The sequence below is a fragment of the Mizuhopecten yessoensis genome, unplaced genomic scaffold (assembly GCF_002113885.1).
Source record: "Mizuhopecten yessoensis strain PY_sf001 unplaced genomic scaffold, ASM211388v2 scaffold11059, whole genome shotgun sequence".
In the NCBI taxonomy this organism is placed as follows: Eukaryota; Metazoa; Mollusca; class Bivalvia; order Pectinida; family Pectinidae; genus Mizuhopecten; species Mizuhopecten yessoensis.
The window spans coordinates 856,968-871,734 of record NW_018408858.1 but is presented as its reverse complement, the minus strand read 5'-3'; the positions used below and the strand labels follow the sequence as shown (position 1 = coordinate 871,734).

Below are 14,767 nucleotides of genomic sequence, written 5' to 3'. Positions count from 1 at the left end.
TGTCAGGTCTTCAAACCATCGTTGACCATTCAGTGACCACTAGAGCTTTGAATATTGTTGCATGTGCATGTGAGCTTTTTAGAGTAGTCTGGTTGTTTGTGTAGTACTGGCACTGACAGTTAACAGACACGGACAACATCACATGTCTAAGTGATGGTAAGATTTCAGCCCTTATCCACGAGAGAACTGTCCTGATTGAAGCTAAATGTGGGAATCATGATGCAAAGAATTTGACAGACACCTTCTGACTCGGTTAAATTTCCTGCAGTTTTTACGTCCACTGTATGTCGGGAGTAGGAAGCCCCAAGCAGGGGCACACATGGTCTCCCATAGGTTGTTATCTCCTGCTGTACATCTATACAGCATCTCTGTACTGGATTGCATGTAGAAGGGGATACACTTCTTTTATATTTATTGTTACTTGAATATCATTCCTGCATGAACTGTTTCCAAGGAAATTTGATTTTTTATGTGGTTTCTACGTTGTCTGATAATAAGCTTATCAAATTTTATTGATGAAAGAGATACAATAATTGGGGAATTTCTTTTACTTTCATAATAAATTGATCTTTATATACTGCAGAAAAGCTTATTACAAGACACATTAATTGGTTTATTTTACTATTTGATTGTGAATGGATTTTACAATGTCTTGAATATTATTTTTATACTTGATCCCACAATGGTTTGCTTGATGACATTTTCCCTTTAAAACTTGTGTAAACAAATGAGGGCTGATTTGCACAATTTGATTCTAATCATTAAACCGTCTGAAGTTTAAACTTTACAATGCCTGATACATCAAATTTTTGTGACATTCAGATTTTTTTTCTTTTTAAAGTGTAATGTTTTCAAGAAAAAGCAATATTTCATGGACTGCCCTAAGATGACAGTTGCATAAAACAACAATCATTCATGATATGTAATGAATAAGATAGCACTCAGTTACACAGGTTTTGAGGTGTTGTGATTTATTTTGTTGTTGGCCGTTTGTTGCTGTAGCTTTTTGGTATGGTTTTCCTTTGATTTTATTTGCGAAGGTTTACACAATGTCCCTACACCGGGGATGGTGCCGCGCCCAGGCCAGGGGATGTCGCCCATGACTCCGCAGCGCCAGTACATGCCCTACACCCAGCAGTCACACTCAGGGATGCGCCCTATGTCTATGGGTCAGGGACCCTACCCTGGCAGCCCCCAGGGTCAGCCTCATACACCCCACCCAGGCATGGCTAGCCCCCACCCTGCTATGTCCCCAGGGCCTACCCCTGGGACTGTGGCAGTCTATCCGGGAATGCCTCCTAGTCCGCATGCGGGTATGCCACCCCAAAGCATGGGTCAAGGTAGGAGAAGCAGTGTGTCGGAGGTTTCAATTTTACGAAATACATCTTGGACTTATCTTATCCTCGTTTGAATAGGTTTGGCAGCTGTTTTAGACATGTGAGCCAAATATTTCAGTACCTTAGAACTGCATTTGTTTTCACCGTTTAAAGTGCAAGTAACAAACTAATCAAGACAAGTACAAGGTAAATGACACTTCTTTTTGAAGAGGAAGTAATTAATAAATGTATCGGAGAATTGAAACCAAAGAACATGAGACTAGTGCCTGATTAATGGTCTCCCCACTAACTAGACCCTGCCTGTATTAACCTAACAGTAGGACCACACACAGTGTTATAACTATACAGAATCATAGGACTTGAACAGGTTGTAGTTAGATGCTAAGTCTATAGATATCTATACAAAGATATACAGTCAAACTTTGATGTTTTGAACTTTGCGGGACCATCGGGACAAATTCGAAGCATCAAGATTTTCTACTCACAAAGATTGAACATCAAGATTGTGCAAATCAAGCAGATTGTGATTTTTATGTGACAAAACACTAGCTAAGAAATTTGATTCTAAAGTAGGACCTTTCACAAACAGTGTTACTGTAGGATCCGTTGCATACAGTTTTACCTTAGGACCCATAGCCTACAAGCATACAGTTTTACTGTAGGATCCGTTGTATACAGTTTTACCTTAGGACCCATAGCATACAAGCATACAGTTTTACTGTAGGATCCGTTGCATAGAGTTTTACCTTAGGACCCATAGCATACAGTGCTTCTGTAGGACCAATAGCATACAGTACTACTGTAGGACCCGTCGCATACAGTTTTACTGTAAGATCCGTTGCATAGAGTTTTACTGTAGGATCTGTTGCATAGAGTTTTACCTTAGGACCCATAGCATACAGTACTACTGTAGGACCCATAACATACAGTACTACTGTAGGACACATAGCATACAGTGCTACTGTAGGACCGATAGCACACAGTGCTACTGTAGGACCCATAGCATACAGTACTGCTGAAGGACCCATAGCATACAGTACTGCCGTAGGACCCATAGCATACAGTACTGCCGTAGGACCCATAACATACAGTACTGCCTTAGGACCCATAGCATACAGTGCTACTGTAGGACCCATAACATACAGTGCTATAGCATACAGTACTGCCGTAGGACCTGCTGTAGGACCCATAGCACACAGTACTGCCGTAGGACCCATAACATACAGTACTGCCGTAGGACCCATAGCATACAGTGCTACTGTAGGACCCATAACATGCAGTACTGCTGTAGGATCCATAGCATACAGTGCTGCTGTAGGACCGATAGCCTACAGTGCTACTGTAGGACCCATAACATACAGTGCTACTGTAGGACAGATAGCATACAGTGCTACTGTAGGACGCATAGCATACAGTACTACTGTAGGACCCATAGCATACAGTGTTACTGTAGGGCCCATAGCATACAGTACTGCTGTAGGACCCATAACATATAGTGCTACTGTAGGACCGATAGCATACAATGCTACTGTAGGACCGATAGCACACAATGCTACTGTAGGACCCATAGCATACAGTATTGCTGTAGGACCCATAGCATACACTACTGCCGTAGGACCCATAGCATACAGTACTGCCGTAGGACCCATAGCATACAGTACTGCCGTAGGACCTATAACATACAGTCTACCATAGGACCCATAACATACAGTGCTACTGTAGGACTGATACCATACAGTGCTACTGTAGGACCCATAGCATACAGTATTGCTGGAGGACCCATAGCATACACTACTGCCGTAGGACCCATAGCATACAGTACTGCCGTCGGACCCATAACATACAGTCTACCATAGGACCTATAGCATACAGTGCTACTGTAGGACCCATAACATACAGTGCTACTGTAGGACTGATAGCATACAGTGCTACTGTAGGACCCATAGCATACAGTGCTACTGTAGGGCCCATAGCATACAGTACTGCTGTAGGACCCATAACATATAGTGCTACTGTAGGACCCATAGCATACAGTGCTACTGTAGGACCCATAGCATACAGTGCTGCTGTAGGACCCATAGCATACAGTGCTGCTGTAGGACCGATAGCATACAGTACTGCTGTAGGACCGATAGCATACAGTGCTACTGTAGGACCTATAGCATACAGTGCTGCTGTAGGACCGATAGCATACAGTGCTACTGGAGTACCGATAGCATACAGTAGCACTGTATGTTATGCGTGCTACAGCAGTACTGTAGCACCCATAACATACAGTGCTACTGTAGGACACATAGCATACAGTGCTACTGTAGTACCGATAGCATACAGTACTGCTGTAGCACCCATAACATACAGTGCTACTGTAGGACCCATAGCATACAGTGCTGCTGTAGGACCGATAGCATACAGTGCTACTGTAGGACACAAAGCATACAGTGCTACTATAGGACACCTAGCATACAGTGCTACTGTAGGACACATAGCATACAGTGCTACTGTAGGACCGATAGCATACAGTACTGCTGTAGGACCGATAGCATACAGTGCTGCTGTAGGATGGATAGCATACAGTGCTACTGTAGTACTGATAGCATACAGTACTGCTGTAGCACCCATAGCATACAGTGCTACTGTAGGACCCATAGTATACAGAACTGCTGTAGGACCCATAGCATAAAGTGCTACTTTAGGACCCATAGCATACAGTGCTACTATAGGACCCATAGCATACAGTACTGTTGTAGTACCCATATCATACAATTTTACCAGAGGAACCATAGCATACAGTGCTACTATAGGACCCATAGCATACAGTGCTACTGTAGGACCGATAACATACAGTGCTGCTGTAGGACCGATAGCATACAGTGCTACTGTAGGACCCATAGCATACAGTGCTACTGTAGGACCCATAACATACAGTGCTACTGTAGGACACATCTGTTAGTGTTACTGGAAACCAGAGAACCTGGAGATTGTTGTAACAAGTTCATGTTACTACAGCTAACCAATAATATAAATAACTAAGACTAAGACAAATAATGAAGTACCTACATGTTGTGTAGGATTTTATTTAAATATAAACTCTCTCTACTTTTGTCCATTTCTTCAGACATTGTTATATACAGTGAGAAATGAGATGTGATTTTTTTTTATTGTACACGCATAGAATAGAGAAAGTGAAAATTGATTTTAACATCTTGAACAATCTAGCACATATAAACATTCCTTTAGGTTTTAAAGGCAATGCCTGTGCTTAATCCGTTTGTACATTAATTTGGTACAATGAACTTGATTTCAAATGTGTAAAAAAAGGATATGAAAATTAAAAACTGTTAGAAATGAGTTTTAAAAATCTGAAATGAAAATTACTGCTTTTGTAGTGTTACAATAAACATAATGGAACGTTTAGCAGATATTTAAAAAAACAAAACAGAAACAACATTATAATTTCGGCAATTCAAAAATTCCTCAAACTGTGATAATAATCCTTTGAATATTGTGTATTTCCTTGTTGGTTAGATGATGTGTAGGATGCATGCTCAATGGTATGGGTGCTATCCTCTTTGACAGTAAGGTACCAGCTGTAAAGCATGTCATTACTGCTGTCGGTACTGTGGGAGTTGCCTCAGTTGATGGTGTAGCATGGTGAATGTGATTCCTGTATATACATGTAGTGTTATGCTCCTACAGGTGGTGTAGAGAATGTACCCACATTCAAATACATTACCAGCTTGTGTTATGCAGAACGAATCACGACAAAAAAAAGAAGATATGTCTCAGTATCAAACTTCAGCAATATATATATATTATACAAGATAATTTTCATGCATAATTCAAAACTAGTCTGTAAGAGTTCATTTAAGGATATAGATAGGCCTAGGGGAAACCAGACAGATTCATTTTTTATTTTTTCAAAATTGATTGCAAGTATATAACATCCTATATCGAAAATAAGTAATAGTATTGAAATATGTATACTTGTTTTGGTTATAAAATGTAAATTATACTCATAAATGTGTCAAATACTGTGGTTAAAGGATCCCTGTACCACTGCCAAAAACTATACCTTAAATGTTGAAAACTGCTTTTTCTGGCATGGCTATATATATATAGCTTTGATAAATCATTCCTGAAAAGAAAACCATACCTTGTGGGACTTTTATGAAAAAATAATACAAATATTAAAGATGAAATAAAAAGATATGATCAACAATAGTGTTTTGAGTGTAAATGAATGATGGGGCTTAGCTAGACTGGGGTCCAAACCCTGGACTTCAGGTTGTTGTGCTATTGCTCTTAGCTGATTGGGCTACCTGGTCAATGGATGTGTCCTGGCCCAACTCTTCTATGGTGATATCCAAACGGAAGTTAAGGGGAGGTTACTGTATACAGAAAAAAATCACACTGCAGTGAGACAAAGATCCTTTATATTGAATATGCATACCCGGGATCCAAACAGTAGTATGTACCAGTTACATAACGTGTGGATTACCACAATAATCTACCAAGTCATGGCTTGTCTTTGATAATTACAACTTCATAGAGGTCTCACTCTCTCATTTTGACTAAAAAATTACCAATCTCCCTTGAAACTCCCACATTAAAGTAGTCCAAACTCACACCAACTCAAAATTTACATAATTTGGTCAAATGATCTCTTAGTTACTGCAGGGTGTGACCATTACAGGTGTGTCTGAATCAAATTACTGTGTTTTGAATTTATTTTGAAAGATAAATTGAGCAAAGCAGTTTCAGTCCCGTTTCATGCATTTTGTCCCTCATTTCCAGGAAATGTGGAATAAGGGAGATCTCCCTTATTGGAGTTTACAGAGGTTGACACCTAGGCAACTTGTGTTATACCAAGTTAAAAGTGAAAAAGTGCATGGAAACATTTCAGGAGATTATAAAACCACAATTACAATAATTCCAGAGCATATATAAGCAGATTTGCCATTTTTTTTTACTTTTCATCTCCATCATTTTCTTCAGTCTCAAACTTGTCTGCACTTTTCCGAGTAACTGCTGATCCAGAGCTGATACTTTAATGATGATTACTTAGTAAGGCTAAATATGCAGCGAGTATGTTTATTCAAACTTAATTTATTTGAATATCTTGTACCATAACTTTTGAAATCATCATAATTCTTAATGACTTAATGACGAATATGTCATGACCTTTAACTAAACTTTGGGATCAAAATAGTTCAAATCTTTCGAACTCGAAGTCAATGCTGATAGTTTTTCAATGTTACAAAATCTTGTTTTGCATTTTGACTTATCCAGGTTTGAAGATGTGTATGACAAACCCCATTATTATATAAGCATGTGTTCAAAATTGCATGTATGGAAAAATTCAATCTGAGCACTTGTCTTACTGAGTGAGAATATGTTGGATTGTTTTCCTGAGCCCCTTGTGTCTATTGTCAACCCTCAAAAACCCATTGTCACCCTCGAGGTTTTGTGGTTTTTGAGGGTTGACAATATTCACTGTGACCTGCTAATGAATGTCATATTTATATAATATTTTGAAATAGCAGTGGAGTTGCCCATTAATCTATGGGTCTTAGGAATAAACATTGTGACATGGAATTCATGAGATTAGGTGTCTTAGGAATATGTACCTATGTTTCTAATACTGACATATATAGGTATGTGTTTCAATTGTTTGAACTGGAATGCTTACTTCAAATAGGGTGATTACATGTACAGTATGTTCCGAAGGGTGAAAATGGATATAGTATTTATGTATTGTTAATACTGACAAACATTTGGTGAAGGCATTAATGGCACAAATGATGGTTTTTGATATTCACCAAAAAAAAAAGAGGAAAAAACCCCAGAAAATAAAGGGTATACATAGATACCTGTAAATTGATGCACACGTTTCAAAACTTCAAGCGACAAAGTTATTTGATTTTGTTTTCTGGAAGAGAAACACATGATAGATTTTATTTCATATAACTTAAAATAATGTGCTGAAAATGTTATTGCACTTAAAGTAGTCAGAAGTTTTTGAACTAAAAAAAAGTAATTGATTCTGTACTATCATGATCAAATCTGAATCTGTGTTAATTTGGTCATTTAAAAATGCAATTGCTTAGTTTGAAATATGGTGAAGTACACACAATAGTTATATAAAGGTATACCTTCAGTTGTCTGCATGGTGGTCCTGAAGCTCTCTGGTAAGTTATATTCATGACATGCAACTTTTGTTTTTGTGTTTTGCAGGTCCCCATATGGCACCTCCACCCCCACCGCCACGTCCCCCATCTCCAATGTTCGTGAGTGTACCTCCCAGAACACAGAGACTGCTGCATTCAGAGGCATACCTAAGGTAGGAACTATACAGCAGAGGGTGTACTGCATTATATCGTTTCAACGATGGCTTCTCAGGAAATTGTTAATAGAAACAGTCTTAACGTCTTTGTCATTGTATAAAATTCACCTAAAAGTATGAAGTCTTATGACATTCTGCATATGGCACTGACGGGGTTAATTAGTTGATAGGTTCTGATAAGTTGTAGTTTTTTTCTTGTGTAATACATTTTTTAAAGTTAAAAAAAAAAAATGAAAAAGATTTACAATGATAGAGCTTTAATGGATGACTTTCATGAGTCTTAACAATATGGTACACTTTGTGAACCCCTAGACAGAGTATCACAATTGAGTTCTCATTGCAGATGATTTTACGGTAAGCCCACCTGGCACAAAGAGGGATCTAAATTCATTTGAAATACTGTATATATCCTACAATAGGCCCGGGTGGGGCCAACGCATAATATCTGACTCAAAGTTAGAATGGGCTTATTACAGGACAATGAAATGGCCTTTATTTTTTTCTGACCTGCAATAGATATGACTAAGCTTGTTACCAGGCATGAGTTTATTGTATGATAAATAACCTTGGCAGATTTTGAAGGTCACAGGGATCAAATGTATTTAGAAAAAGAAATAAAACCAAACCAGGTGGGAAAATGAGGCCTTTGGGCCTAGAGTTTATGAGTATCAGATGGACTGGTCACAAGTTTGAGATTCTTGTTACCATATTTCAATCAAAGCATGCACAACATTTCCTTTATTAGCACCACCAGTTTTGACAGGAGGTTCTGGTGTTGTATTTCTCCTTGTGACATCATGATAGGTGATATTACACATTACTTATCAATCAAGTATGTAATGGTGTTGCATGTATTACACTGTATAACAGCTGGAGTATATACAGAATTTCATTTTCCCTTATATTCAAATTTGATGATCAGATAGTCTGATCTCTAATGCATGTATCTGTAACTCTTTTAAACCCAGAGTAACCACGTGTTATCTAGGGTTTCAAACAAATACATATGTTCTATACCTTCAGATACATAGAGGGACTAAGTGCTGACAAGCCACACATCAGTGACTGGGAGAAAAACCTGGCTTCCACTTCAGATAATACTCTCACAGACGAGAGTCGTCTGCCTGCCCATTGGCTGGCCCAAGGTGCTGGTTACCATGGAAATGTCACAGATGCATTATGGGCATTACGAGATCTTATGATGAAGGACACAATGAACATATCTCGCACTCTCCCGTTTGAGGCTCTGTGTAAGTTTGGAGACACATGGTCACAATTTACTGCAAAATAGGTCAAGTTACTGACTTGTACACCTGAACTCATAGTTTTGCTCATCAGCAACAATTTCCATTTTAAATGTTTCATGATTTAGTGCAACAGCTACGATAGCAATAATCATAATTCCAATTTTTCGAAATCAGTCTGAAAAGATTTCTGTTAAAATAAGTTCTTTCAGTTAGATGATTTTCACGAATATGATGGGCAGGGAAGTGTAATACATAATGAAATACGCTTGTTCACATTTCAGTGTCTGAATTCTCTAACAATGATACTTATATTACTTTGTTTAGCTTGTCCCTTTTTTATGCCCGTCGTAAAATGGAAATATGACTGGCAGTGATATCTCACATGGTCAAGTTAAGTATTTATAACAAAATTGGGTTTGTGTAAAAAATAAAAAATAAAGGATCTGCATTTCATTATAGATTTAAGGGAATAAATAGGAATTTAACTTCCTAAGTAGAATCATAGAGTTCATATTGAAAACATTATGATGATTTTGTTTCAGGATTGTAAAGAAGTTAAGTGGATGCCACTTAAAATACCTTCTAATGCCACATGCCCTGCCGACAAATTTAAAGCTCTTCCGGGATGGAGTGGGGCAGCGTGACCAGTGTCGTAAAGTAGGTCGCTGACGACTGCTGGATATGAGGAGATTCGCTGTTGTATCGCGCCCGTGTTGTGATGTACCACTAGTGGGCAAAATTTGCTATTTTGTGGGTTCATACTGTTGAATTTTGTAGTGTCTATATGTTTGAAATTGCCCTTGATGTGTTCAACATTGCATTAGTTTCATTGGAGTTATCCAAGATGTAGAGCATCGTCAGCATTTAGGGACATCATTACTTTGAGACAACAAAGGACAACAACGTGTGGGCATCAAAACCAGTTAGGACGGATATCAGCCTGAGTGACAGAAATGGTGTTTATGGTCATCAAACAGTGCTGCAGAATTTAAATATACTGACAGGAACAGGTTTCTCTGTTTCTCTATATATTTCTCAGCCTGCCATACTTTTGAATCTCAACAGTGACTCTTAATATCAAAATGAAAGAGACTTCACATACAAAATCAATTCAATAAAATCAAAATAAAGCAAGCTATTACAATAGTTCCAAAATGAAGAAGGAATTTTAAGATGCGAGAGAAAGATTTTTACATTAGTTAATCTCTTTCTTGGACAAATGCTGATTAAAATTCGGTTTTTTGTTTGTTTGTGAAAGTTGTTATGATCCACCATCAAACCATGGCCCTCATTATCTCAAAACCATGTGTCGTATTTACACAAAAAAAAATGGGATGTTTTGGAACCAAAGTTTGGTACTTTGTTGTGAGTCTCAGGGACGTAGTGGCATTTTGTTCAAATCTGAATGTGTGAAGAATGGTGAATATTTGATTGACATAAGGGCTGTTCTAGAAATAAATAAAATGGGATTGGATGGGGGGGNTTTTCTGGGCCTCAATATACAAATGTCAACAACTATTTTATATTTTAGACCCCATTAGACATGTTTTATCAATATGTTCCTCCCTGCCCCCATACATTTTATATCTAGAATATCCCTAATTGTGTGTTTAAGGTGTGTGTGTGTGTGTGTGTGTGTGAATGCACATGAATTATACATGTGCATCTTTGTACAGGTGTTGGTGTGTGAATTGGTAGTTAGGTTAAAGGATTAGGGGGTTCTCTATTAGTTGGTGCAGAAACAATGAAATATTTTACGCTGCATAATTTCACTACATTGTGTTCAACTAAACAAAACTGCTTGAACCCGTCAGCATTCTCAGAATAAAGTTTTATTAGTCGTTGCTGTCTACGTTTTTGTTAGTCAGTTTATACTTGAAGTACCCGATGTAGTGCAATGTACTCAGTGAGTTTACTAGTGAAACAGTTGTTTTATGTAAAGTGATAACACTGTCACGGAGGCCTATTACTCAAAGCTGTATTACTGCCAAGTTGGAGGACTTCTAATTAAATGTAGTTTGATATTATATGACACATGTGAGAAAGTCTATTGAATTCCATTGTATTTATGAAACGGTGCACCATATATAACTGTTCGGACACTTATTGGAGTGTTTACTTTTGTTGGCACAAATAGATCTCACTTGGAATAATTTTCTTCACTATAACTTAAGGTTACATGCTATCTTATAAACAAACATCTTATCTCCAAAAGAGTTCCACATGGAAAACCTGTAAAATGAATTTTATGAATGTGAATTGGAACATGTTATTGAATTTTGTGATGTTAATGTGCATGTTATTCTCAATTATGAGATATTCTAATGAAAATCAAGTTAAGGAGGTAAGTTATTTTAATGCAATTTACAGGTATAATGTGTGAGGTAGCATATGACCTTAACTTACTTCTGAGACACCTTTTCTAAAGCAAGGTGTACAAAATAAAATTGGTCGACCTTCAAGATAAGGTCATGGTATAGGGTATACTAAAGTTGTGAAATTAATGAAATCCTGATTTGTTACCGTTTCAAAAGCACCTGGAATAATTACTGTTGTCAAGCAGGTATTAAGTGCAAATTCACATATTTATTTATAGAAGATGAAATTTAAATTTAAATGCATGTTGTAGATTTAAACAATACTGAAGATTCATTTAAAATTTTATTTTTTTCAAAGATATTATATTAAGCGAAACTGACCTAGTAGCTGTCTGTTTCACATGACCAAGCCTATAACTATGGTATCTGATACCCAACAGTGGCATGTATTTAATAAATAAAAAAGTCTTCTCATGAATTGAATGGTAAATACTCAAATTTTATTGGTATTGTTGAGTTTGATGTTCATGATCAGAAGCCCATCATATCCTCATGTTTTCCTGTGTGGTTCAAACACAGTACTTAGCATCACTTTAGAATGGCTAACTGTAATGTCTCCGTATCAAACCACTTTTAGCGTACTTCTCTTTTCTCTTAAGTATATCTTTGACTTGTTTTAAGTGTTGTTATATATTTGAAATGTATTAGGTGTTAACATTTTTGGACAGAATGAAGTCTACTTTATTTGTTGTCATAGTAACACTGGTTGTATCATGTGACATGTGTCTCTAGTCATGTGATGTTTTATGTCTTGTGATGTCATTATAATGTACACAAAAACAGATAAGAAACAGAAAAGTAAGTAATTTATCCAAATCAGCCAATGGGAGATCATTTATTCAAACATGAAAAACATCCTTACGAAAACAAAAACAAGTGTTTTTGTCTATTTTCTATATTTTTCTAATTTTACAAAACATATTGGCTGCAATGGATTACAATGATCTTTCGAATTATCAAAACAAAAAATAAAACGTGTTTTGGGAACACATAATAAAGCAGTCTGGGATTTTTCGAATGTCAAACTTTCAGACATTTAGTGATGGAATTCAATTTAATTGTGTGTAATAATAATGATAGTTTTTATTTCCACTTGATAACATACTGGGTCAGACTCATCATACATAATTATGGTCAAGCAAAATTAGAAATATTCACTTGTTACAACAAAGAAAGTTTTTGTTCAATTTCTGCAAGGTTTCATCCCAAGTCTCCTTTGTCAAGGTTTTTTTTCTGGAGAAACTATTGAAGACAGACTTGGATATATTTACAATTGTTTGTCAGCTTTATGTATTTGGTCCAAAAGAGTAGTAGGGTTAAATCTATAGAGAATTAAATAAATATTTACAAGATTATCTCTGCTTTGTTCATTATTTGTACCATGATCCAGCTTTTCATTTTGTTTGAATCATATTTGGTCTTGCTCACCTGTTGTTATGGTCAGGGCCACAAGAGGTTCTCGCTGAACCCTATTTAGAAGTCCTCTTTGTGGACTAAATAAATAGCCTTTAGTCATCTTTGGCTTCATCGGAATGAACTCTCCAACTTACCTAAATTAGATTTGTCTGGTGTAAAAATTAACCTTTCTGGGAACAGGGCAGCACTTTGCAGAAAGTTCACTTGCTGCTACAGTCAGAGATACTGGTGTGTCTCGTATTTTACAGTGACATATTTCCTGTTCCACGGAGCATCAGAGAAATTTGTTTTGAGACCATATTTTTCACATGCGTTTAGACAGGTTCATCAAACTCGATGTGCTGATATATCTAGACGTGAATGTGCGACATAAGGTCACCGTGACCTATATTTTCCACTCCACTGAACTATAAATTGTATTTGTTACTGGACCGTATTGATTTAATTTAATTTCAATGCAAGTTAACCCTATAGCAAAGTCATTTTAGAATTCCTGTACATTCTATGTTTTCATGTTAAAAATAAATAAATACGTAGTTGGGTGGAAGGATCTATTGTGGTGAAATTATATGGAGATTCATCTTCTTTGGGCTCGTCATCAGTGTCTTTGAGATCTCCCCAATACTGCTGTGGTCTAGGCACGAACACCTGGAGGCACACACACACTCAATTATTGACATTAAGTAAAGAACATGGTACCTAGTTGTGCATGTTTATTATTTAGACAAAATATAGAGGGTGCCAGGCAGCCATCATGATCTTTACACTAACTGTCATATTTGGTCATCACTTTTTCTCATGAAGTATTGATTTCTTTTTAAATAGTCCATAGCAGGTTCATGCTTAATTATGAAACTCATAGAACTAGAAAATGTCTAAGACATAAATGCCCCTGCTCATGGATGCGACGCGACGGACATGGGCAACACTATATGCCCCCCCATTTTATGGCGGGGGCGTACAAATCAGGATGGCTGTCGGTCAGGCATATTGGATTTTGACAGTTAAAGTTTTTCACTTTTAAAGATCTTGTTCCGATTTCTCCATCATCAGATTGTGAGATGTTCAAATTCTCTTCATCAAAGATGCATCATCCGTTCCCCAAGGGCCATTAGATGTGCAAGTTTGATTTAAGACAGATCAGAATATCAAGATGGCCATCATGCAACTATTTTGGATATTGACAGTTCAAGTTCATTATCACTTTTTATCATGAAGTACTCAAGACTGAATGGAAAAACAAGGTCGGCCCAAGGCAGCCAGCTTCTATTTTGACAGTTTCAATTGTTTTCAAGTACAAGACAATAATTCTCTCCTGTAGTTGTGCTGGTTTCATTTTAAGACTGATTGAAAAAACTTGGCTGCCTTGAATTTTGATAGTTTTTAGAGTTTGTTGTCGCTCTTTCTCAAGAATTACGTTTTTTTTTTTTTAATTCATGTTGGATTTCTTTGTCAATAGTTGTGCATGATTTTTGATGCTATTTCTCAAGACACACTTCTTTAATAATATATATGTAGGTTTTCTTTGGTCTGTAGTTTTGCATAGAAATTATTATTTTTTGAGACTTTTCGAGTAGAAAAAACAACATGGCCACCAAGCAACCATCTTGGAATTATACACTTCAAGTTTGTTATTGCCATTTCTCAAGAAGTGCATTTTCAAACTTCATTATTATATAGGTTTCTGTTTGGTCTTAAGTTGTGCATGTTTTATTATGTGGCAGAGTGGAAAAACAAGATGGCCACCAGGCTTCCATCTTGGATTTTGCCAGTTAAAGTAGGGAGGGGGCATTTTTAACACTTTTTATAACTCCTTTTACTTATTGTACTACAAAGTAACATATTTTTAAAAAGGATACTCTTCCATTCAAAACACAGAAAAAATATTGTCAATAAAAATTTCATGGTTTATTCATTGAATAAATATGACATAACAAATGAAAGATGAATGAAAATAAAATCAATGAACAGAATTTACCAGTGCATTGTAGCTACAATTGAGACTGACCATAGCTTTCCTGAAGATTTCTATCAAGAAAACACATT

At 36.8% G+C, this 14,767-nt stretch overlaps 1 protein-coding gene across 23 annotated transcripts in view; it reads left to right on the top strand.

Moving 5' to 3' along the window:
- The window catches only part of LOC110465162 (protein polybromo-1-like), a 57,914-nt gene extending 47,511 nt beyond the window's left edge, over nucleotides 1-10,403 (top strand). For 20 of the 23 annotated variants that reach the window (XM_021520805.1, XM_021520793.1, XM_021520789.1 and 17 more), the window contains 4 exons: nucleotides 1,041-1,340; nucleotides 7,572-7,677; nucleotides 8,704-8,930; nucleotides 9,470-10,403. In XM_021520805.1, coding sequence (XP_021376480.1) covers nucleotides 1,041-1,340; nucleotides 7,572-7,677; nucleotides 8,704-8,930; nucleotides 9,470-9,471 — 635 coding nt within the window. In that variant the 3' untranslated portion in view covers nucleotides 9,472-10,403. The remainder of the gene's footprint in view (nucleotides 1-1,040; nucleotides 1,341-7,571; nucleotides 7,678-8,703; nucleotides 8,931-9,469) is intronic. The other 3 variants (XM_021520808.1, XM_021520807.1, XM_021520802.1) reach the window with 2 other exon arrangements.
- The last annotated feature ends 4,364 nt before the right edge of the window (nucleotides 10,404-14,767 follow it).